Source organism: Nasonia vitripennis (assembly GCF_009193385.2).
Source record: "Nasonia vitripennis strain AsymCx chromosome 2 unlocalized genomic scaffold, Nvit_psr_1.1 chr2_random0004, whole genome shotgun sequence".
Taxonomy (NCBI): Eukaryota; Metazoa; Arthropoda; class Insecta; order Hymenoptera; family Pteromalidae; genus Nasonia; species Nasonia vitripennis.
This window is the reverse complement of record NW_022279610.1, coordinates 2705282-2730703: the sequence shown is the minus strand read 5'-3', so window position 1 is coordinate 2730703 and position 25422 is coordinate 2705282. Positions and strand designations below refer to the sequence as shown.

Genomic DNA, 25422 nt, shown 5'->3' with positions numbered 1-25422 from the left:
TTCAGGAGTGAGGATATAACCTAGAAAACGCATCTCCTGACGACAGAATTTAACTTTTTTAAAGTTTATAGTAACACCTTCATCCGAGCATCTTTGAAAAATCTCCCTTAAATGACCCAAATGGGTGCTAAAGTCAGCCGATAAACACAACCAATCATTTGCAAAATCAACAAAAAAATCGTATAGACTTTTCAACAAATTTTCAGCTGCTCTAGACAAAGCTGCACAACTCACTTTGGTACCGAAAGGCACTACACAAAACTGATAAGTTTTACCTTCAAACAGAAAACCAGTGTATTTCCGTGATTCCTCAGCTAATGGGACTTGCCAATAACTGGCTGTTAAGTCAATGCTTGACATAATCGAAAATTCACGAGTTCTTTTGAACACCTGATCGATCTTATCTGGACCATCATAGTCTGACTGAATTTGCTCGTTTAGATCAAGTGCCGCTAAGCATACCCTTACCGAGTTGTCCTTTTTATAGACTGGCACAATACTATTGATGTAAATTGTATCCGAGCGTTCAATGATACCGAGATGTTCCATTCGATGGATTTCATCACGGAGTGCTTTTCTCAACTGGATTTCTACAAGGCGAGACTTCTTGAAGAATGGAGTATCATCCAAGACTTTGAAACGATAAACATACGATAAAAATCTTCCTGGTTCTTTTTTAATAACATGTCTGAACTTTTTAATGAGATTTGACAAGTCACCCCGCTCGTCTTGATTCAAGCCGGTAACAGACTCGAGTTTTTGATCTATCTCAGTATTTGTAAAATCGGTTTCTGAGTTATCCGAGAGGTCTGCATAATTGTCGCTTCCTTGACACAAGTTTGCACAAAATTTATCCTGCGCTATCCTATCACCTATTGAAGCCTTTTAAATAAGAAAAGGGATTTTCACTAAATCATTTCTCGCTGGATCAAGCTCTAAGAAGGTGTGCTCGCCTACATTCACAACACAATTATATTGTTCTTGGAAATCGATGCCTAATATGCAAGGTCTAATCAGTTCCGGGATAATCATGAAATTGATATCTACGTGAAAATCTCCAATTAAGACTGATGCTCGCATCTGTTGTTTAATACTTAAGGATTCTTCCCGATAAAGCCTATTGCATGCACGCCCAATACCGGAGGAATAGGCAGATGTTTCCATTGCGCTGCATACTGGTCAAACAATTCAGCCGACATGCAAGTAATCTTGCTTCCCGTATCAACCAATGCTTCGAAGCTTACGCCTTTAATACTTATTTTTATTTCAGGACATTCAAGTGGAGCTTTCAACATGATATCGTCTAATGCCGGGTTTTCTGAAAGTAAGAATTCCCTCATACAATCTTGAATTAAGTGAGTCTTTGGAATAGAACTGATGTTATTTAGAGATTAAGAAGTTACACACTCCTCGAAATCAGATGTGATTTCAGTATCCGAGGCGAGATATCTAACTTTAATCAGTTTCCCGCTTCCGCTTCCGAATCAGAATTAACAATAACCTTGTATGAGATTTCAGAGACAAAACTGACATTTTTAGGGAGAATTGGTTTCTTTATTTTTAAACTTGAAGTAATTATTATAACGATTTCCTTAAAACTGTGGAGAAGCGTCTCGGCGTGGATAGTTCCCGGAGTACGGGTTCTGATGATGACTTTGAGGTTTATAATTTCCCGTGTTTCGAATAGGGGACTGAGAAGAATTCATAGAAGGACGTGATGGTGACACTGATGAATGACAAATATTCAAAGCCCCGGCTTGATCAAGATTATCTAACAGAGCGATTAAACCAGAAACAGTCCAAATACCTTGCCCTAAAATAGCAAGTCGCATTTGCTTATCGAAATGTCTAGAGAAACACTGGAGAACCACTGGTTTACTTGGAGGATCAGACAAATGGGTGACTTGATAATATAGTTGGAGCACGTATTCGCTTCTTGTTGATTGCATCTGCCCTTTGTAATGTCCGTGTTCCAAATCGCGCCTAACAGACAATTGTTTATTGTCGTTCTAATAGCGTTATCTAAAATGTTGGCTAAAATCTTGGACTCCTCTCACTTCATTTCGTACGTATTCTACTAGCCTGTGGCCGGCGGTCTAAATGATTGGTCGACAAGGAATTTAAAACTATAATCCGACGCTCCCGTCGCTTCAAGATAATTGACAAATTTGCTTAAAAAAAATCTCATGGTGGAACGACATGGGTGGTTCCCATGTCGTTCCACTAAAAACTGGTAATTCCAACTTCATTTTGATAAAAGCTGGAGAAACAGAATTTCCTCTGGCTAAACTTGCAATTCGTTGATCAATTAGTTAAAAAGTTTTCGCTCGATTATTAACAAGGCTGGTGAGTAACTCCTGTTGCCTGACTACAAGCGTATTGACAACTTCTTGCTGAGCATTGATTCTGCTGAGGACAACTTGTTGATCTTCTAGCCCAACGAGTAAGGATAAAAAAACATTTATCCACGCGTGCGAGCGCACGGAAAAAAATTATTTTGTGTTCGGCCCGTCATTACTCGAGCTAGCGTTAACTAAATCCCCAGTGGAAAAAAATCTGTGCCAAACTGTGCCAATTTATGTCAAAATTAAGGGATAACTGTATTAAAACATGAACATTTTGGACATTTGACACACTTATGGCACAGTTTGGCACAATATTGGCACAGTTTGTCATACTGAAAATTAATAAAATTTGTGCAAATTTTATCGCAGTGTCCGGCACAGTTTGATACAGATTGGCACAATATTGGCACAGATTGACACAACATTGGCACACATTGCACAGCTTTGGCATAGTTTGGCACAGAATTTATTTTTCACTAGGGAAGTTGTTTAGAATTATTAAAATTCATAAAATTCATAAAATTCACATAATGAGGGCCAAAATAGGTTTTACCATCCGGATGATAACACCAAAACTTGAGATTTTCGAAAATAACAGAAAAATGAAAGAATTTTACGTGTTTTGGTGGGGGGGGCAAGGTGGGGGGGGGGGGGGTGATGGAGGGGTGGTGGGGGGGGGGGGTGGAGAGGTGGTGGGGGGGAGTCTTGCCAAAATGACTATATAATATAGGAAGATATATATATATATATATATATATATATATATATATATATATATATATATATATATATATATATATATATATATATATATATATATATATATATGTATATAGAAGCGGCGAGCGCAGCGGCGCAAGAGAAGTAGAAGCGACGGCGGCGGCGTAGCGCGCGCATATTATAAATTATTTGTATGAATGGGTTTTGTACATAGGTGTGAATGTCTGTGTGAAAGTGTGAATATGATAGTATTTTCGGCGGCACGATCCCCGGCTCGCTCCGAGGCCTATAAAAGGACCCGCACGGCCAGTATGAGCTCACTAGCCGAAGCGCAACTTAAGCGCCAGCGCAACTAAAGCGCCTAGTCCCTGCTCTTGAGCAACTTATGCCTTGAGCAGGTAAAAGACAGAATATTTTCAAATATTTCTACACTTATAAAAATTTCGAGTTAGGCACGATATCGCATCATAAAGCGTATCAGTCCTAGACTTAGAAAAATTCTAATTCTTGTCAAAATAATTTAGAAAAATTTCGTTACCTAATTTAAACTTGTAAAATTTTGTATACGATCAGATGCATAAAATGTCTTCTTGTAACCATACGATTCAAATCAGATTACGCAACTTAAACGCGTATCTCTTTATTTTTGTTTGTAAAAATCAAAGCGGATTTACCCATTTAATTTTTGTGATACTTAGAATATATGCAAGATATACGCAATATTCTATTATTTATTTATTTGAATATATTTATTTTTGTTATAAAGAACAAAAATCTCTTTATTGAGATAAACCTTCACTACCTGGTATCCCGGACCTGAACTATCATAATTGAGAATTATTATAAAAATTTTAAATCTTTCTATTTAATCTGTTGTCAGAATCACGACGCAGATTAGTAAATGTTCGCGACTTTTCAGATAGTAAAATCAATAGATTTTGTATTCTTACATAAATTTAATTACTACAGGACCAAGATAAGTCGTGACCGTTTCAACCAGACACCACCCAGGGGCAGGTCTGTAAAGATCATTATTTTTTTTAGTTTACTCGTTATACGTTCACTTACGCCTGCGTACGTTTGCGTACGTTCGTGTACGTTTCTGTACAATGCTGTACAAAATGTTCGAATCTGAACCAAAACTTACTCGAACGTACGAGTCCTAAATATAAGTTTAAGGATATCGGTTCGGTTAATTTAATAAAGAATACCTGTAGAGATGTTAACGATATATTTCCAGAATATATATTTCCAGAAATATGCCATATTTGCATGAACTGGGTAGATTTCAGTCTCATAATATCGGTAGAAATCCCATTTAAAATGACATAAAATCTGGAACATTTCTAGAATCTGCTAGAAGTCGTCTACAAGAGTTGCGGCCACATAACATAACCTTGCTTTTTTGCTTATTTCATGGTTTGTAGGATTTAGACGTAATGTGCGACCAACTTTTAATTCGTAATATACATGTATTTATTTAATTTTTTTTTATTTATTTATTCCAGAATAGTACAGAGTATAACTAGTTGATATAGTCACTCAGTATCTTGCAGAGGTAAACAATGTTACCTGTTTGCAAGCACTGGCATTACATAAGAAAATACAAAATTAAAAAATACTTAAAACTAGAAAAACTTTTCTTCTTACTCTATATGTTACAAACTAAAAGCATCAATCGCATGCTTATTATTGAGCGTTTTACAAATAACTTGCTTATATTTTATTTCGCACGCAATATTAACAAATTTCCTTCAAATAATTCATATGTTAAATTATACCATATTAATAGTCAACAATTCATTATAATCCACTTCTTGAGTAAATTCTTACCCGATGGTTTATTTATATCTACTACTTTTAGACTATTTGGTACCGCATTATATGTAATGATTGCTTTGTTAATATTTTTTTTGTCACTGACTTTTTTATAACTTTTAGGTACAATTAAACTCTTTCTCCTAGTAACACTTGTAGAACTTCAGTACTGGGTTTTAAGGTCGTTATAATGTAGTCTTATTGCCTCGAAGATAAAGAGTTGTTCTGGGTTTAGAGGGCTGTCATGTACGTTGAAACTGTTCTTATTAATTATCTTCAATATTTTACTTTGTAATTTTTGCACCAGATCTCGATTATTTTTATACATTCCACTCCAAGCTAAGATTCCACAGCTTATCATGCTATGGAAAAAAGCATAATATATCATTCGCAGTGTTACCGTCAACATGATGTTTGATAGTTTATAGAAAATATATACTAGGTACTTAGTTTTATAATTATATATTGAATATGCTTATCCCACTTCAAGTTATAGTCGAAAACAATTCCAAGGTATTTACAGCTCTCCACTATAGTTAACATGTTGGATTCTTACTTCTATGTGAGCCGGTACACTATTACAATAGCTTCCGAATGTCATGCAGACTGTTTTATCTACATTCAGCGATAATTTATTCACCGCTAGCCAGTTATCAATGACCAATAGAAATTTATTCATGGTACTTTGCGCCTCTAACCAAGTCTCGCCAGTGGCTATTATGGCAGTATCATCAGCATAAGACAGAATAGAGTCCAGGGGTATCTCCTTCAAGATATCATTAATATATAATATAAATAGTAGGGGCCCAATAATAGTACCTGTGTATATTAACAAATATCACTTCTACTATCTTCGATTTTAACTGTCCGGTATCTATTATCAAGATAGCTTGAAAGAAGATCCAAAGCCTAACCCCTAATGCCTATACAGTAAAGTTTCTTAAGTAGTAATTTATGATCGACCGTATCAAAAGCCTTGGCCAGATTAAGAAAAGTTACAATTGTTGGTATATTCCTATCCAAATTATTATACAATACTCCAGTAATATAATTTAACGCATCCTTGGAGCCAATATTTTTCCTAAATCCAAATTGATGCTTGAATAAAATATTATTTTTATGGACAAATTCATACAATCCATTTTATATTATTGTCTTAAATATGTTCGCAATGTTAGATATGAGCGAAATTGGCCTGTAATTATTGATGCTATGCTTCTTATCTGCTTTATATAGGATTTCAGCCTTTTTCAATGCATCTGGCCAAATCATATTTTCAATACACATATTGAAAATATGTGTGAAAGGTACCGAGATACAACATCCAAGAATCTTTGAGGTCTTACTATTCGTTTTATCAACACCACCGCTTTTTAGCTTAAGGTTGTTGATTATATTTATTACCTCACTCGTACTTGTAGGTTTAAGAAATATTAAATTTGAATTTGTATCTGGTTGTTTAAATTCGGCATTATTTGGTTTCACTGTAAGCCAATATCACAAAAAAATTGTTCATTGTCTTAGCTATATCTACTTTATCCGTAATTTTATTATCATTAACCTTGATATTACTTATGGTATTATTATTTTTCTGCTTTCCCAATCATGATATCCCAAAGTTCTTTAGGATTGTTTACATTATTTTGAACTAGCTTAGCATCATATTTAATTTTAGCATCATTGATAACTTTATCTAACATTTTAGCATATTTTTTGTAATCCAGATTCAGTTGATTATTTGAAGTATCCATCTTTCATAAGTTATATAAAAGTTCTTTGGTTTTACATGATTACATTATTTTACATAATCCAATTTTTCCTACCCTGCTGTTTATTTTTACTTTTTTTCAATTTAGCTTGTTCTCCACATAGCTTGATCTTATCTATTAAATTAATTATAGCTATATTTGGATCTTGCATTGACAATATTTCAGTCCAGTTAATGGTAGCCGCGATATGTTTTATTCTGATATAGTTTAATAATTCTATAGGTTTAATCTGTTCTGTTTTTATTTTGTTGACTGCAATAAAAATAGGGTAGTGGGCAGTCATTGTAGCTTTGAGTTTATAAGTAATTGTGTCAATGTTTTTAGTTTTCATAAATATATCGTCAATGCAGGATCCTTTGGCTAAGCCTATGGGTGGTCTAGTTACACCAACCAACCCAGGTTACAACCTTTTTCTAGAAAATTGCACAAAAATTCCTGGCTCATGCAATCGCATTCTAACAGATCTACATTAAAATCGCCAATTACAAGATGATTTTTGATATTTTTCTTTTTGATTAAGTATTCATTCAGATCCATTATAAATTTAGTCTTTGGTATTCCATGAGATGTATATGGACGATATTTCAATATTACTATTACTATTTAACTTGATTCTACTATTTACAATCTTGATTCTACCATATTTAACTACTTCGGTATTTTGTACTAAATTATTATTAACAAAGACATCATTTTTATTCAACCTACTACCGATGTAATAGCAGTCATATTTCTCATTGGGCCCTTTCAGTTCATATATAATATGATTAACTTTTTCGAAAGTTTCAGTGCATATTACAACAGATTGATACTTAGACTCTCAAATAAAATTTTAATTTCATCGAAATTAGCATTCATACTTCTAACATTTAGGTGCATAATTAAATCATTCTTATTACTAATTAATTTGTTAAAATTATTAATACTATTACAAGTTCCCTCTTTCTGAATTGAATCTTTACTTATAGTGTCTAAATATTCAAAAGTAGCAATTTTATCTATTTAAATTTTTACCGCTTTTAAGTCTTGATCCTTTCTGGTTTGATTGAATTTGCGTAGAAAACGGCTGTTGTCTCGTTGCAGAATTCCGTCGACCTTGTTGTGTTGAGTTGTTTCAGCTTTGATTCGATCTTGATTTTTCTTCGTTATATCGATTTCCATTGGACCTTGATCCTGTTGAGGTTGTTGATAAGTTACCATCCTTGTATAGTAACCTGAAATCACAGATGATAAGGTAGGTTTCGTCAGATAGTTGATTCTATCTATGCATAAGCAATGGCATCCTTTATGTGCTGAATTCTACTAGACAGTGGTGTAGTATGCTGCGATCCCACTTTCTGGTGAAGGCTACCTGGCCTTCTAAACTCTCTTCCTGTGTTTAAATATGCCGGAGTGTAGCCGATGGCCGTGCTGCTAGCGGTATTGTAGGCAAACTCTAGCTCGCGCAAATTTTCGTCCCATTTTTTCTGATGTTTGCCTACATATTGGGCGATCATTGTTTTTATCACCCTGTTGGTCCGTTCTACCGGGTTGCATTATGGACTATATGGCGGGGTTTTTCGGTGATTTACCTCGTTTTCTTTCAGGAATTCTTCAAATTCTCTGCTGACAAATTGTCGAACATTGTCGCTGACTAGCGTGTTGGGACAACCATGGCGGAGGAAAACTTTTTCCTTTACGTGACGGATTATGACCCTGCTGTCGGCTTTCTTAAGAGCTGCTAGCTCCACCCACTTTGTAAATCTGTCCTGCATTACCAGTAGCCATATGTTACCTTTGTTGGACCGTGGTTGAGGTCCGACAAGTTCAATCGAGACCATCTCCCAAGGTTGTTCGACGTTGGTCGCGTGCACGGTACCCGTTTTTGTCTGTTGTTGAGCTTTATAAGTTTGGCAATTTATGCAGCTACGCACGTACCTGGCTCCATCCTGTAACATACCTGGCCAGTAGTACCTCCGGGCCAGTCGCTGTAGTGTTTTGGCCACTGCTGTTTGCCCAAATTCCCTGCGGTCAGATCGTCATGGCATTCTCTTAAAACTTCGGTTCATTTTTCGGTGTAATGCTCCATTCTTGATGCAGTACTCCGGACAGGTCTTTGGATCCTGCCGGACAGCAGTCAAATTTTTTGTGTACCATGTGCAGTTCGTTTTGATATTGATGTTGCATACAACTACTGGTTGTCTGGATAGAGCATCTGCGACGGTGTTATCCTTACCTCTTCGGTATTTGACCTCGTAATCCCACTGTGCTAATTCCATCGCCCATCGTGCTAATCTACCAGACGGATTGTCAATCTTCTCGAGCCATTTAAGAGACTGGTGGCCTGTCAGGTCGACAAAATGATAACCCTCGAGATATTCTAGGAACTTCCAAATCCCCCATTTTATGGCGAGACATTCTTTTTCTTGTTGCTGAGTAGTTCCGTTTGGCCTGGTTTAATGATCGGCTGGCATAGGCGATCACCAGTTCTTTGCCCTCCTCTTCTTGAGTTAGGACTGCCCCTAATCCTTCGTTGCTGGCATCGGTTTGTAACACAAATGTCTTGGCGAAATCTGGGCACACTAGGACTGGGGCTTGCACTAGGTCTTCTTTGATCCTTTCGAATGCTTCTTGTTGGTTAAGGGGGGCCGTTTTCTTTGCCACTTGCGGAATAAACCTCCTGTACCAGGATATTAATCCTGAAAACCGGCGTAACTCCTTGAGGTTCGTTGGCTGTTGCAGATCGGTGATTGCCCTTACTTTCTCTGGGGCTGTGTGTAGCCCCTCCTCGATGACGACATGACCTAGCTATTATAGCTGTTTTCTGCAAAAGTGGCTTTTCTCCCAATTCGGCTTCAGCTTGGCGTCCCGTAACCGGCAGAAGGTTTCACTAATCAGCTGTAGGTGCTGTTCAAAGTCCTCTGTAACAATGACTATGTCGTCGAGGTAACAGAACAAATTTGGTTCTAAATCTGGTGTGATGACTGCGTTCATTAGCCGCATGAATGTTGCTGTTGCCGAGTGTAAACCGAATGAAAGAACCTTAAATTGCATTAAGCCTCTTCCGGGAACGGTAAAAGCGGTGTACTTCTTGCTTTCCTCTGACAGCGGTATTTGCCAGTATCCATTTTTCAGGTCGATCGTGGTTAGGTGCTTTGCTCCCCGTAGTTTGTTTAGTATCGCGTGAATTTGTGGTAGCGGGTGTGCATCTTTGATGCTGATTTGTTGATGCCCTGGAAGTTGATGCAGAAACGCCTCTTTCCATCCTTCTTTTTTGCGAAAACTATGTTGGAGCTCCAAGCGCTGTCGGATGGCTCAATCACATCTTCCTGTAACATTTCTTCGACAGCCTCGTCGATTATTTGTTGCATGGCGGGGTTGCGTGACCAGTAGCGTTGTTTGATTGGATTTGATTCGGTTACCTTTATTGTGTATTCGATAAGTGTTGTGGGGCCCTGTATAGTTCCGAAGAGTTCTCTTTCGTATTGGATGAGTTTGTCCACTCGTATCTGATGATCTTTTGAGATTTTCTGAATGCCGACGTCGCTGACTGAGAGTACCGAGGTATTGGACCGGTTGGGTTGTAATACCTTTCCGGCTATGATCAAGCGGATGTTCAGTTTGCGTAACGCGTCCATCCCCAATAGCATCTCATGGCGTAGCCCTTTCATGACAACACATTTGTTCCTGAAGGTGGCGCCGAGGGTCGTCGCCTTACCTTCCACATAGTCTGTCAGCTCGATGGTTAAGCCGTCTGCCAGTGTAGCGATCGTCTCTTGCTTCCCATGTCGCCAACCGTTGTTTCGACCGATCATGGCGGTTTCTGGTGTTATGAACAAACTCACGGCCCCTGTGTCAATCAATGCCAGCACCGTATCATGATTTATTTGTACATTTACGAGCTATCGGCAGTCTTGGGACGGTCTCCCGCTACTGTAGAGCCGTCCCTTGGCGCGTTTCCCGAACAATCCGGGAATCCGTGGCAGTCTCTTGTGAGAACGCCGTTCTTTCCGCATACGGAACAGAACTTCCGTGCTACATTTTTGCAGTCGGCGCGGAAATGTCCGCGTTTTTTGTAACGCCAACAGCATTCAGCTCTGTTATAATAGTCGGTGGTGTTTTTACTTGTGAAGGCGTTATTGATTGCGGTTTTTCGTTCTTGTTCGCGCAGTTTGGCAGCAATATCTTCGTATTCTTCGATGCGCTGTATGAGCTACGTATGTTATCTCTTCCCTGCGCACCCGCAATTATAACTCGGGTTTCGTATTGTAATATATATTGTCGAGTTACTCTATCAACGTACATCCTCCCCTTCTTCTCATCAGGGTTGTCAATGCATAGCTGTAAGACCTTATGTTCTCGTTGGGTTTTTGAATCCTTTCGGCGACTTGTCGTGTTAGATTCCGTCGTTCTCCGCTCGATAAATAAAACTTTCTTAATCTAATTTCGAGCTCCTTCGTCGCCATTGCAGTGCTTCTCCTCGCAGCAGTTCAGGGGCTCCTTGTAGCAGCTGTTAATCCGCACGATGCCGTAGTTTCCGGACCCGTTCTAAGAAAGAGTAGACGTCTCTTCCCTCAAGGTGACAGTTCCATTTGCGTATCTGGTCGATAACTTTGTTTTCTCCTGTTGGTATTTCCGGTGAATCTCCGGTCGGGGTGGATAAGCGTCCGGCGTTGCGGGTCTCTTTAAGTGTTCGTTGAATTAATTCGTAGCGTTCGAGTTCTAGGTCTTGTTTCAAATCGGCTTCTTCTTCATACCCAGTTGGATCTTCTGCTTTCCCGACGAAATTCTGTGGATTCTTTCGGACATATCAAACTAGCCGTTGGCGAAGCTCTACTACGGTACCCTCGCAGATGAGGTTTTTCCCCCGCAGTTCGGAGATAAGCTGCTCCTTGTTGAGGCGGTAAATCCAACTAACCCTCATCGTAAAAAAATATCCCCGGTTTTAGTTTGAGACGATGTTCTGTGTAGAATTTATTGTAAACAAAAATTTTATGCGAAATATTCTTAATCAGGTCCCTGTCCGAGCGCCATGTAACGGTTTAACTATCCCCAAGAGACTGGATAGTCAGTGAGTTTCAGGATCAGGATAGGGGAAAGGAGCAAAAAGAGCTTGTGTTTATATTCTCAACAATAACAAAATATATTTCTTAGTTAAACATTAGCATTTGGAATCAGTTGTTAAATCCCGGCTGAAACAGAAATCAATTATGCGTCTTGTTAAAAACACTTGCCTTTACAAGTAGAATTGCGATCAACAATTTACAGGAAGATATATGCTATTTCGTTACAAGAATAATTCGGTGTTCGCTGCTGCAAGGTATTGGTTCGGTGGCGGTATGACGGGTCGGTGGCTGATTTTGCGCTCCTTCCAATGTTAAGGACTTTCGTCGCTCTGCTTCCTCTCAAAGGTACTCGAGAAGATCGCGCACACCCAGATCACGGAGTATCTCAATAAAAATCATATAATCGACCCCTTCCAGGCCGGTTTCCGAAAACACCACAGAACACAAACAGCGTTATTAAAATTGACCGACGACGTACGCATGGCAATTGACAAAAAGAAGGTGACGCTTATGCTACTGTTTGACTTCAGCAAGGCCTTTGACACCATCTCACCTTCGAAATTACTATCTAAGCTGAGACAGCTGGGGTTCTCTAGGGCGGCTCTCCTGTGGATTAAATCATATTTACAGGGGCGATCTCAGATGGTAATTTCGAATAAAATCGGAAATTCAGAGTGGCTTGAAACCAATCTGGGAGTTCCACAGGGTTCTGTCCTGGGACCCTTGCTGTTTAGCCTCTATGTCAACAACCTGCAAAATATACTCGACGGCAACACAATTAAACATCTTTTATACGCGGATGACCTCCAGATCTATCTACACACCAACAAAGATAATCACCAAAGATTTCCTGGACGGCGTGGCTCGACTGGCAGAAGCGGCACGGCTGGTTTCTGGCTGGGCGAAGAGCTCCAGTCTGCGACTTAACTCCGGAAAAACCAAGTCTATATGTTTCGGGCGCATGAAGAAAGTTAACGATACTAAATCATGGAACTTGGCTGGGGTACCGTTGCCGGACGGAGTGATCGTCCCATTCAGTGAGACGGTCGTGAGTCTCGGTGTTGTATTGGATAGCAAACTTACTTGGAAACCGCAGGTGGATGCTATCACGAAAAAAGTAAATAAAGCCCTGTATAACCTGCGGTTTATGAGGGGCTGCACCACTGAGACTCTCCGCAGAAGGCTAGTTGAGACACTTATACAACCGCACATCGACTACTGTGCTGTGACTATCCTGGGCGCGTCTAACGAACAACGAATACGGATACAGAGACTGAGCAATTCGTGTGTGAGATTCATCTTCGGGGTTAGGAGGGATGAACATATCAGTCCTTACCGGAGGCGTCTAGAATGGCTTCGTACCGATTCCAGAAGGCTCTACTTTAAGGCCATTCTATTATACAGAATAATCCGGATCGATGAACCTTCGTATCTGGCCTCATAGTTCAATAAACACAAGCAAAGAGCCTCCAGTAGGGGAGTTCCCCCGGAACTGAGCACCCCTACCGTGAGTACTGAACTACCCCTACCGGGGCTAGGGCCTTCCAGGTCCAGGGTGCTCGGTTCTGGAACTCTCTTCCTTCTACTCTGCGAAACCTGCCATCTCTTGCCTCCTTCAAGGGGACACTACGGCGGCACCTGCTGTCCACTCAATCATGACGACTCTGAGCCTTCTGGCGCTGCATTCTTAATCTTAATCTAGTTTTAATCTAGTCAGACTCGGCCCTTAGGCCGTAAAAATTCTTTCAGTATTACGTATTATAGATTTCAAACGTGCAATACAGATAGGTCTATGACCAAACCTTAAATGTACAGCGTAATATTAGAAAAGTTTAATGTGATAATTAAATATGACAAAATGTAACTTTATGTGATTTTATGTGATGGTATTTTTATATATTTTATTTTCTCTTTTTGTTAGACTGTATGCGACACAGTCTTTGTGATCTAAATTGTATTTTTTTTGTTGCTTTTAGCAAATAAAGACCTCTCTCTCTCTCTCTCTCCTAAGGAGACGTTCCTTTCCAGCTGAAAGCTTGGTGCCCACGACCACTATCTCACAGCCTCCAACGACACATACGCGCTCACGAGCGTTTCGAACATGCCGCTCACTCATCACTCTGGGAAGCGAACGCATGATAGCAATAAAACAAATAGCTCGATATACCTCTCTCGCCGTGTTTGGAAGGCTTTCCGTCTTAGCCAACAGTCCTACGGGAACAAGACGGCGCTTTCTCGAGTCAAGAATCACTCACAAACAAATCTTGGTCTCTGTGCCCGTCCAAAAGTTCCGGCCTAAATTGCAACCTAATGGCCTTCTTTCCTCCTGACGAGTCATTACGGCCTACTCTCTCTCTCTATCACGCCCAAAATCACACTACTGATCAGACTACCAGCTTGATCCCGAACACTGCAACCGATCAGCCAATCAACGACGAAGGGCACTCAAGCTTCCACTGCTCCACTCACTCTCTCGGCTCTCACCACGTTCTATAACCAACTTGCAATGCAGATTTCCTTCCAGTTTGTCGCGCTGCAAGAACAACAGAGATTGCAGCTTTATGAGTTTAGCGCACAACCAAAAGCCAAAGTGGAGAGTCGCCTAAACGATCTAGCGCTTGTCCACCAACGCATGGATGCGTGCGAGACGGACGTAAGCTCTTGTAAGCAAACCATCAGTGACTATGATGTCCGGATTCGCGCCCCCGAGGATCACGCACTCATTCCTGCTCCAGCTATGCGACATCTGCTATGCAGCAACCACCTACGCCGCCCGAAACGTCTGAGCTTATTGTCTTGGGGATACCTGGAGATCTCGACATGGAGCCTATGAATATTGCATCGCTCGTCCTACGAGCACTCAAGCTCCCACACCTAGAGACTGATGTCCTAACAAGTGAGGCCTTTCCTTGCCAACGAGTATCGCGCCTGTCGCAGGATTCTATTCCAACGCCAGCGAACTCTTCGGATGTACTATAAGCTGCCCAGCCCGTCCTGCAGTCCGGACAGCCTACAATGGAATCTCAGGCCGACAGCCGAGGACAATTAAGGAGGATCGTAATCAAGTTCAAGTCTGCCTACACGCGAGACTTCGTCATCACCACGAGACTCGGCTTCAAGACCTCCACAGCCAACTTGGTGTTCGGACACCCGTCGAATTCTTCTATCTTACTGCGCACGGTATACCCGAAACAGGTTTTCTTATTGCTAACCCTCGCGCGTTCAAAATCTAGGGTGTTGGGCTACCGTAGTCCTAGAGTCGTCGACATGGTGGTGCACGTGTGCAAGGGCGATGGTTCTTCGTTGAGACCGATTTACAGTAGTGCTGACCTTAACAATCTTGAGCCTGCCGCGCGTGGACCGCCATGACTCATGGGCGTCCCTGGGACACAACAACTCGGTGACCCCACTCGCCGGGCGCCCATCGCGGGCATCGACATCATGCATGCCAACGTCAATGGGCTGCTGACGCATTTCGACGAGATCGAGACCTACTTACACTTAAACTTCAAGCATGTCGTTGTCATTACAGAGTCCAAACTATCCGCCTCCGATGGGGATGAGTCGGTAGCCGTTGACGGGTATGATCTTGTGCGGCGTGATCGTGTGGGACGTCGTGGCGGTGGGGTCGCCGCTTACATACACAAGTCGCTTCGCTCTAAAATTCTAGCGACATCCGAGATCCGTGACGGCACGAGCCCGGAGTATGTCGTACTTGAGATCTCCAGTGACCATGGTAAACTGCTGTTTGCGGTGGTCTACCGACTACCCAAAGTAGATGTTCCACACGCTTTTTTCGGTACATTGTCAAAGTTTCTCCCGCGGTATAATAGCATTGTGGTCACGGGGAATTTCAACTGCGACATGCTCTCCGCAACTTCATTCGAATCGAGATATCTCAACGACCTCATCAAATCACACGCACTTTGTCTTGTTCCGTCGCCGGCAACATACTACGCTGTTAATGGTGACCGAGTGCAGTCACATACGTGGCTGGATCTATTTATTGTGCACTCTCTAAGCGCGGTAACCAGTTTTGTAAAGTCTGATGCACCTTTTACCTATGGTCACGACCGTATCGAGCTTACACTCTCCTTCGCGTGGGATCAAACATCGAATTCAATATGGCATCATCTTTCAATATGGCATTGACAGCTTCCCTCGATAGGTTCGCATCGCTTCGCCAAATAACTATAAGCACCCGCCGTAAACCATGGGTAACTCCGGCCTTTCGTGCAGCAATAAAAGAACGCGACCAGATCTACCAAAGGGCTCGCGACAGAAACTCTTCTGAACTCATTGCTGAGCACCCGCACACGCCGAGCAATGATGCTGCGGGACTTAAGAGCCGCCAAAAGCGACCACTATGCAGGAGAAATTGAAGCTGCACGACAGAAAAATGGACTTTGCAGCGCTCTTCGTAGGCTAGGTGTAGTTTCATCGCGCATGGCATCACCATTTTCCCGCTTTTCACCTAACGCCATAAATACTCATTTCACATCCATCTCAAATGCATCCCCTCCTCATTTCCACTTTCCTGTTCCTGCTAACCCACTCTCACGGTCTGCTACCCCGCCCTTTTCATTTAAACCCATCAGTTCTGATGACGTCTCGAAGGCTATGACTGTGGCTAAGTCGATGACGTTGGGACTCGACGGAATATCAATTAAATATCTGTCTATCATCCGCCCATATATTCTCTAGCCACTCTGCGAAATATTCAACAAATCTATCAACACCGGCACTTTCCCCTCACTCTGGAAAAGGATACTCATTACTCCAATACCCAAGGTATCCCCGCTGAGCGATGTGTCTGATTTGCGACCTATCTCACGGCTGTCTGAATGCTCTAAGTTACAGGAGAGAATCCTGGCAGACAAGCAAATAAGTCACCTTGAGAAGCATAATCTCCTAACTCCCCGTCAAGCAGGTTTTCGAGCAGGGCACAGCAACCAAACAGCCTTACTGGGGGTCTTGGACGATATTCGTCTGTCATTGGACGACTCGCAGTACACAATTCTCGTCCTTTTCGACTTTTCAAAGGCATTTGACAGAATCCCCCACCAACTCTTGATTCACAAACTCCGCTCTCTCAATGTAACCGATCACACGCTTAAATGGTCCACCTCCTACCTCGCCGATAGATGCCAGGCCGTGGCTGACGAGGGTGGTACCATTTCGGACTGGATCTCTACCAGCGCGAAGGTCCCCTAGGGCTCTGTTCTCGGTCCACTACTATTCGCCATATTCATAAACGACCTGCCATAGGTTCTGAGGTTTTCCAGGCACATGATCTACGCCGATGACAATAAAATTTACAGTTCTGAGGTTTTCCAGCCATAGCAAACTGGGCCGCTGCCAATGGTCTTACCCTCAATCTTGGTAAGACTATGCTCATTGGCAGCTCCCTCAATCTCTCTTTCATTAAAGTTCAAGATCTTCCGACTGTAAATGTTCACCACACCCCCATCCCCTACGTGTCGGAAGCAAAGAACCTAGGTGTCTGGATGACTTCGGACCTTGGCTGGGCGTCACGTGTCCCACATCTGCCAGCAAGTCTTCCGCACATTACGCTAGCTCCGGAAACATCAAAGAGCCCTATCATTTGGTCTTTGGAAGTCATTGGTACAGTCACTCGTACTACCATTCTTCGATAACGCCTGCCTGGTGTACCATGACCTAACAGGAGAGCTTAACCTAAGGCTTCAACGTGCTCAGAACGCTTGCACTCGCTTTGTGTACGGCAATATTCCATGGACAGCCCATGTAACCCCGTATTGCCAAAAACTCGGCTGGCTCCCGGTCAAAGCCAGGCGTGAGTACTTCCTTGGCGCGCTAACCTTTTCTCTGCGACAGACAAATCGACCGGTCTATCTGGCAAGCAACCTCATCCTAACGACCGACCGTGGGGTACGCAGATCCACTTGACACGGCGTTCCAACTATTTTGTACATGGTCAATGTACTACGCAATCAAAGCTCTACATCAACTATTTCTGTACACTGATCGATATACAACACGTCTTTTTCTTTGTATAGTTTAGTCCCCGCGTAGGCCATAGAGCCATTCATGTAAACACTTTTTATTTGTCGTTTATTATACATATGTATTTATCGTACTTCTATCACAGGGCCAAAAGCCCATAACTCGTATTAATAATCACGATTTTAGTTTAGCTCTAGTACAAGGCCATAGAGCCATTAATGCAGACATTTGCCATATCCTGTATATATGTATTTATTCTGTTACTTTTACCGCATTTTGTAACTTTCTTTTACTTGTAATTTTTCTTTTACCCTATGGGCTTTTAGGACCCAGGTCTCTCTCTCTCTCTCTCTCTCTCTCTCTCTCTCTCTCTCTCTCTCTCTCTCTCTCACGAGGTGATCATCCCGACGGCAGTTGCACTGCACGCAGCTAACGTCTGCGCGACTGCCGTCGAAAACTCCACCCCGTTATATGAGATATTATGCTTTTTTTCTATAACATTATGAGCTATGGTATCATTGCCTGGGGTGGAGCAACAATAGAGATTCAATACAAACAATAGAACAATAGAGATTCAATACAAAAATTACAGGAAAGATTCTAAAAATTGTAAACAAAAATAATTTTGTCCCACTTAATCTCGAACAATTGTTTACTCTGGAGGCATTAAAGATATACTGCAATGACCTCGAAACGCTATAACTCAACCCATCTAGTATTACTAGAAATAAAAGTATTATAGTTATAATACTTAAATAAAAAGAGGATTAGTAATAAAAGTAGGTTAAGTAATTAGAATTGTTATATTTAAGTGATCTCAACGTTTAATGCATTGCTGAACAATTTAAAAGTGTTAGAAATAAGCAAATCAAATCAACAAAAAATAATTGAAGAATTGATAAAATCCAATTGTTGATATTTGAAATACATATTTTTCTAGTTCAATTGTTAAATATGGAATAAATTATAGGCATATGATGCTAAAATATTAATAATATAGTAGTAAGGAGGCTACTAATTTTAAGTAAATATAGAATAATGCTATGCCTGTCGCCAGATAACTTTGTTAATCTTTGCAGGAATGCGAAGTGTGTAAATATCTTTGTATTTTCTTCAAGGTTAATAAATATCTAATATCTAATAATACCTTGAGTTCGTCAATATTAATTTTATCGTAATTCAATTTCAATTCAGCAAATTTTTTTGCGTAAGCAACATTTTTTATAATTGGAATTTCTGTAATGGTGTCGAAATTAATTGTATTTTTAGAATCTTTTGATATTGGAAAAAATAACAAAGTTAATGTATTGTACATTCTAATCAAATGTTCTCGCATTTTACTTATATCAAATTGTACATTACATGGGCAAATATTAAATACAATAGCGACTGCAAATGCTATAGCAAAAACACCGCAACCATAAAAATTAGTTTGATACTGTAGTTGTTTAAAAGACATGCGTAAATTATATTTATTCAGAAACAACCTATTAATAAAAATTATATGATCATCACCAAGACATTTTTTGTTAATACTATCAAAAATAATAGAAAAAGATTTTAACAAAACTTAAATTTTATCACTATTGCAATGCATATGTTAACCGAGTGACATTAGGAGCAAGGTGAATCACGCTAGTTGTACTATTAAAATTTTACATTTGCCTCGCACAGTTTCGTATTTTGCGACGCGAGACTGAAAAAATAGAGGGGCCAGACTGTCGTTCGCTAGATTCCCCAGGCGTTTAGGTTTCACTCGGGAGCGCACAAATTTGACGATAGGGCCACTGCACGTCATATACCGATCCCGACCGCTATACCTGCTCACGCTTTTAATTGCTATTTGTCTAGACTGCCTTATTGCACTCTCTTGCCGCTCGCTCGCTCTAACTATCTTAAAACCTACGAAAAATATAAATACATTTTTTTTGTCTCTTCGTTGCGTTTTTATTTTTTTATTACTATGACGTAACGCTGTGATTTCCCTTACGAAAATAATGTGCAGAGATCTGTACATAGATCTCTACAGAGATTTCTGCACAGATCTCTGCACAAAAGTTGGACTGTATCATTTTAATTTCCAGAATATTATTAAAAGCAACAAAATAACATAATGAGTGACTATATAGGTTTTACCATTTGGAAAATAACAAAAAACTCTAATTGGGAACTCCAAAATTGACTGACGGCTGACAGCTGTGATGGCTAGTCATATGATATCTATGTAAATTTACATTTCTGACTAATTAAAAATAACTATTTTATTCTATTCTATTCTATAAATTATATCTTAAAGTACTTTCATGCCAGTCCGCATAAGGACTATTTAACAAAAAAATTTGTCAGGATAAGTCTTGTTTTGCTTTATTATATTTATATATATTTATTTATATTACCTGCGTACGGCTATTAAAGTAGTAGGTGGACTTCTGCATGTACTTTCCGTTAATCCTAAAACTTCTTTTTCTTCGGCTATATATTTACGAAATAGAAGTATCCTATCAAAGTAAGGTATTATGTGAGGCATTTTATGAAGTAAAAAAGGTGCTCCTTTTCGTCCTTTTTCAAGATCTACAAGGAAACTTGTAATGCGAACCTCCTGTAAAAAATATTCTATTCTTTATTATGATTTATTATAATCTATTGCTTGATGAGTAACAATTTATGGTACATTATGCAGCAAAGGAAGAAAATAGCAGCTTTTTCCCGCGGGTGGTTTTACTGCTCAAGCAAAGCGAGTTTCTTGTTGAATATAGTACTCTAATCAAGGTCACCTTTTGTCTCTGAAAATAGAGCCAGCGTATTCTTTATATTTTGATTACCTGGTAGAAAAACGCCGATTTAAACTAGGGAAAAATCTAAAAATCAAGTAGTATAATTTAAATATCGATGTTGTCACGAAAATTTAACACTGTTCACATTTTAAATAGCTAAAATTTGTTAGTAACTATCCATTTTTAATGAGATATAAATACGCTCTATGTGGGTATTAATGATTTAAAAAGTTTTTTTGGTATACATAATGGTCTTTTTCTATAGCATAATAAGCTACGGAATCATAGCCTGGGATGGATCGTATAAGAATAATAGAGATTGAATACAAAAAATACAAACAAAATTTAAAAAATAATACATAATATAACGGTGTGCTGGGTGCAGTTGTTCAGTTCCCAGCTCCGCTATAATCAAGGTCCGTAGACCTCGTTACTCTCGAGAAAGAGAGTCGTCGGGATAGCACCTAGTGCTGAATAGGTTCCGGCCAGGCCAGTTACGCTGCGATCTCGTACATATACGAGACGCAAGCCCGCGGAGGCGGCTGGGTCGGTGATGGAGCGAGATACAAGTGTACGCGTAGGAACACGCAAAATAACGACTACCGAGATTGTTGAGGGACAGTCACATCGTTTATTGATAAGCTATATACAGGGCTTGCATGCGAGCAAGCGAAGTCGCAGTTACGAGGGAGGATAAGGAGAGCCCTGGCGAGTGTAGCGTGAGAGAGAGAGAGAGAGAGAGAGAGAGAGAGAGAGAGAGAGAGAGAGAGAGAGCTGGCACTTACAGTTAGCCGGTATCGCCCTAATGTTCGCTGTCAGCAGTCGGAACCCCGTCGGTGCAGTTCTGGATGCGGTAGCGAGACGCAACGTCGTATACGCACGCACACTCACACACTTCGACTTTCACTCTCTTATCAGCTATCTCCCGAAAGTACTGAGCGTCTCGCGAGGAGTCGGTTCAAAGGTCGGATCGTATCTGGCGGCACGCGTCTCAGTCGCGTGTCGCCGAATTTTCTCTCTCTCTCCCTCTCTCTCCGCCTCTCTCGTGTCGTCCAGCGGCTCTCCCCGCCTTGCCAGCGCTGGTACCTGTAACAGTGTGAACTTAGTACAAGTCTTTCTTCTCGCGGCATGCTGAGCTTATGACGTGCTAATATCGCCCGTCATAATAATAACAATTATGTCATACAAAATAATCCTCTAAATCTCGAACAATCAAAACGCAATACCTCAACTCATCTAGTATTACTAGAAATGTTAGTACATTATGCAACAAGGGAGTAAAGTCGTAGATCATTCCCGCGGGTGAGAGTTTACCGCCTAAACGAAGCGAGGTCAGTCAATCACCCGAGAGAATAATCGACTTTACTCTCGTGTTGCATATAGTGCTTTAGTCACGACTGAACTGTGTAGCCGCTTTATTTCTTGAAAAGTGGGACCTACTCAGCTATCGGCATTTTTATGAAAATATACGTTTGTTATTATTTTCTATTTATTCTATTATATTTACATCTACTATAACAAAATAACAATCATTTTGATAATTTATACAAAATAAAATCGCTTTATTCATTACTAAACTTTATGATCACTTTTTGCTTTGAAAAGTGACATCCTTTCATCCATTGCTAAAACAATCTAAATTGAATAAATTAATACAATTTTTTTTAAACCTTCAAAATATTCAAAATTTTATATTTTCTACTTTTTAACATATTCTCAAAATTTTCAAAATTTTTTTCAAATTCAAAATTTTTTCAAATTAAAATTTTTTTTTTCAAATTTAAAATTTTTTTTTCAAATTTTAAATTTTTTTTTCAAATTTTCAAAAATTTCCAAACTTTTGTAGAAATAAAGAGATTATTTCCCGCAAAATTTATCGAATCATTTTGTGTTGTAATTCATTATGTTTTAATTTTGTTCTCCTGGTAATATTGTAACTTTTTAATTAATTATTGTTTAGTTTTCGAATTTTTTTTGTCTAAAATTTTTCTTGATTGATACAAAATCGGGCGATGACTAAATCGAATTTATTATTTTCTAAATTCCTGTAAACATGTTGGACAGACCATTTTGATCATCAATTTTCAGTTAGTCGCATAATATTTTTAGTTAATGCATTTCTAGCACATAGATATATAAATAAATAGTTTCTATAGAAAGATTATTTTTATCATAGAACATTTATTTTGAAAATGATAAATTAGATTCAGTCATCGTCGGATTTTGTATTAATCAAGAATATTTTTAGACAAAACAAAATTCTATAAACTAAACAATAATTCATTAAAAAGATACAATATTACCGGTGGAACAAAATTAAAACATAATGAATTGTAACAAAAAATTATTTGATAAAATTATTAAAAATAAATCTTGGTCATATTATTCTACGATTTCACTACTTTTTGTAGATATTAAACATTTTCCAGTAAAACTAAAAGATTTGAAAAAAAAAAACTTAATTTTAGGTATGTTTCGATTATTGTCACTATTATATAAATAGCATCATAAACGTGAAAACAGATTAATCCTTCCCAAGGTTTTTACATTTAAAGAAATTTTTTTGAGAGATTTGATAAATTTTTACGAGACCATAAATAAAGTAAGAAAATAAGATGAATTTATAAAATTAATATTAAGGAACGAAAAAAGCATAAAAAAAGATTTGACATCAAAACGGAAACGGAGAGGTGCATATAGGCCCCGTCATCGGCCACCCGAGACACCTAGACACGGCCCTGGTACGTATAGGACACATGGATACTAAAAACTACGGAGCGCTGCACCTGGACTCCAACATCGACCACCCTAGATATAGATATAGATATTTGTTTAAACCCTGGGGCTCAGAGACCCATAGGGTGTACAGATAATTACAATACTAAAGATAACATTGCATGATGACATAATAATAAAAAAGTAAAGAGGTACATAATCAAAGAAATTTATCGTGGCTCTGTGGCCCTGTAATGATTAAACCTAGTGACTAGTTATAATAAATACATTATTTAATAGATACTGTAAATAAATTGATATTGTAAGGCAACGCACGTATCGCAGGTGAGTAGAGGTATATTTGTCGCAGTACATTGATAGCGCGTTGACAGGTAGCAACTACGTAACGGTCGGGGTGTGCGCAAGTGACGAGAGAGAATCGCAGAAAGATAAATAATTGAGAAGTAGTAATTCGACTGTTTGCAGGAAAGTAGTATGGGGTAAGGATGTGATTCAATAAGGTAAATTGTTCCGGAAATAAGATGCGATGATTTGGAAAGAGTTGTAGAAAAAGTTGCTGTTGAATGCCATGTCGAGTGAATCTGCGCACCCCCAGATCGGTCGTTAGAATTAGGTTGTTAGCCAGATATTCTGGTCGGTTCGTCTGTAGTAGCGAGAAAGTAAGCGCACCGAGAAAGTAATCACGCCTGGCCTTGACCAAAAGCCAACCGAGCTTTTGGCGATACGGAGTCACGTGAGCCATCCATAGAATGTTGCCATACACAAAACAAGTACAGGCATTCTGTTCGCGTTGTAGCTTGAAGTTCAGCTCCCCCTATAGGTCGTGGTACACCAGGCAGGCGTAGCCAAAGAAAGGTAGTATGAGAGACTAGACCAATGATTTCCGGAGACCAAATGAGAGAGCACGTTGATGAGGCCGAAGCTGGTGCAGTGTGCGGAAAACTTGCCGACAAATGTAGAACACGTGACGCCCTCAGCCGAGGTCTGAGGTTATCCAGACACCGACGTTTTTTACTTCTGACACGTAAGGGATGGAGGTGTGTTTGACTGTTACGGTTAGAAGATCTGGAAGGTTGATGGGAGAAAGATTGAGGGAGCTACTTAGGAGCAACGCCTTAGTCTTTTTGAGGTTGCGGGTTAAACCGTTGGCAGTAACCCAACTAGCTATGGCTGAGCAGTCTTAAGAGAATTTGCTTATGGCTTCCGGGAGCTTCTTGTCGCTGACAGCTGTAGTAGATTTGAGTGTCATCAGCGTAAATCATTTGCCAGGAGAACCTCAAGACCTGTGGCAGATCGTTGATGAATATTGCAAATAGTAAGGGCATAAGGATGGAGCCCTGGGGAACACCCGCAGTAGTAGAGATCCAATCTGAGAGAATGCCACCCTTGTCAGCCACTGCCTGGCATCTATCAGCAAGGTAAGAAATAAACCATTTTAGCGTATGATCGGTTACGTTGAATGAGCGAAATTTGTGTATCAAGAGTTGGTGAGGAATGCGGTCGAAGGCCTTGGAAACATCGAATAGAACGAGAATAGTGTATTGCGAGTCGTCCATCGCCAAACGAATGACGTCGAAGACCCCAAATAGGGCCGTCTGAGTGATGTGCCCCGCCCAAAAACCAGCTTAACAGGTGATTAGGAGACGGTGCTCGTCAAGGTAACTAAGCAACTGGTTTGCCAGAATTCTTTCCTGTAGCTTAAAGCACTCAGACAGTCGTAAAATGACGCGAAGATCAGACACGTCGCTCAACGGTGTAACCTTGAGTATAGGTGTAATGAGTGTCTTCTTCCAGAGGGAGGGGAAAGGGTCAATATTAAAAAATTCATTAAAGACTTTGGAGAGTAGTTGGAGTATGTGAGGGCGGATAATAGATAGATGGTTTATGGATATTTAGTCATGTCCTAGTGATTTAGACTTGGCCGCAACCAAAGCCTTTGAGACGTCATCTACGCTGATAGGTTCAAAAAATAGGGCGGAGTAGTCGATCGTGAGAATAAGTTTGCATAGACAAGAAAATGGAAATGAGGTGAGGGTGCGTTGGAGATTGATGCGAAATGGGTATTAATGGCGTTTAATGAGATGCGAGACAAAGGTGATGTTGTGCGGGGGGAGACTACGCCCAGCCTGCGGAGAGCACCCAAAAGCCCATTGTTACGCTAGGCTGTTTTGATTTCGCTCGCGTAATAGCTGTTTTTGGCAGCTCGCAGATCACGTAACATCATAACTCT

General features: G+C 40.1%; 1 protein-coding gene across 19 annotated transcripts in view; it reads right to left on the bottom strand.

Moving 5' to 3' along the window:
• LOC107981865 (ubiquitin-protein ligase E3B) overlaps positions 1 to 25422 on the bottom strand; it is a 583577-nt gene that overhangs the window by 141450 nt on the left and 416705 nt on the right. For 18 of the 19 annotated variants that reach the window (XM_032601499.1, XM_032601501.1, XM_032601502.1 and 15 more), the window contains one exon: positions 20079 to 20281. The exons of the other annotated variant lie outside the window; for it this stretch is intronic. In XM_032601499.1, coding sequence (XP_032457390.1) covers positions 20079 to 20281 — 203 coding nt within the window. The remainder of the gene's footprint in view (positions 1 to 20078; positions 20282 to 25422) is intronic. 19 annotated transcript variants of the gene reach the window in all.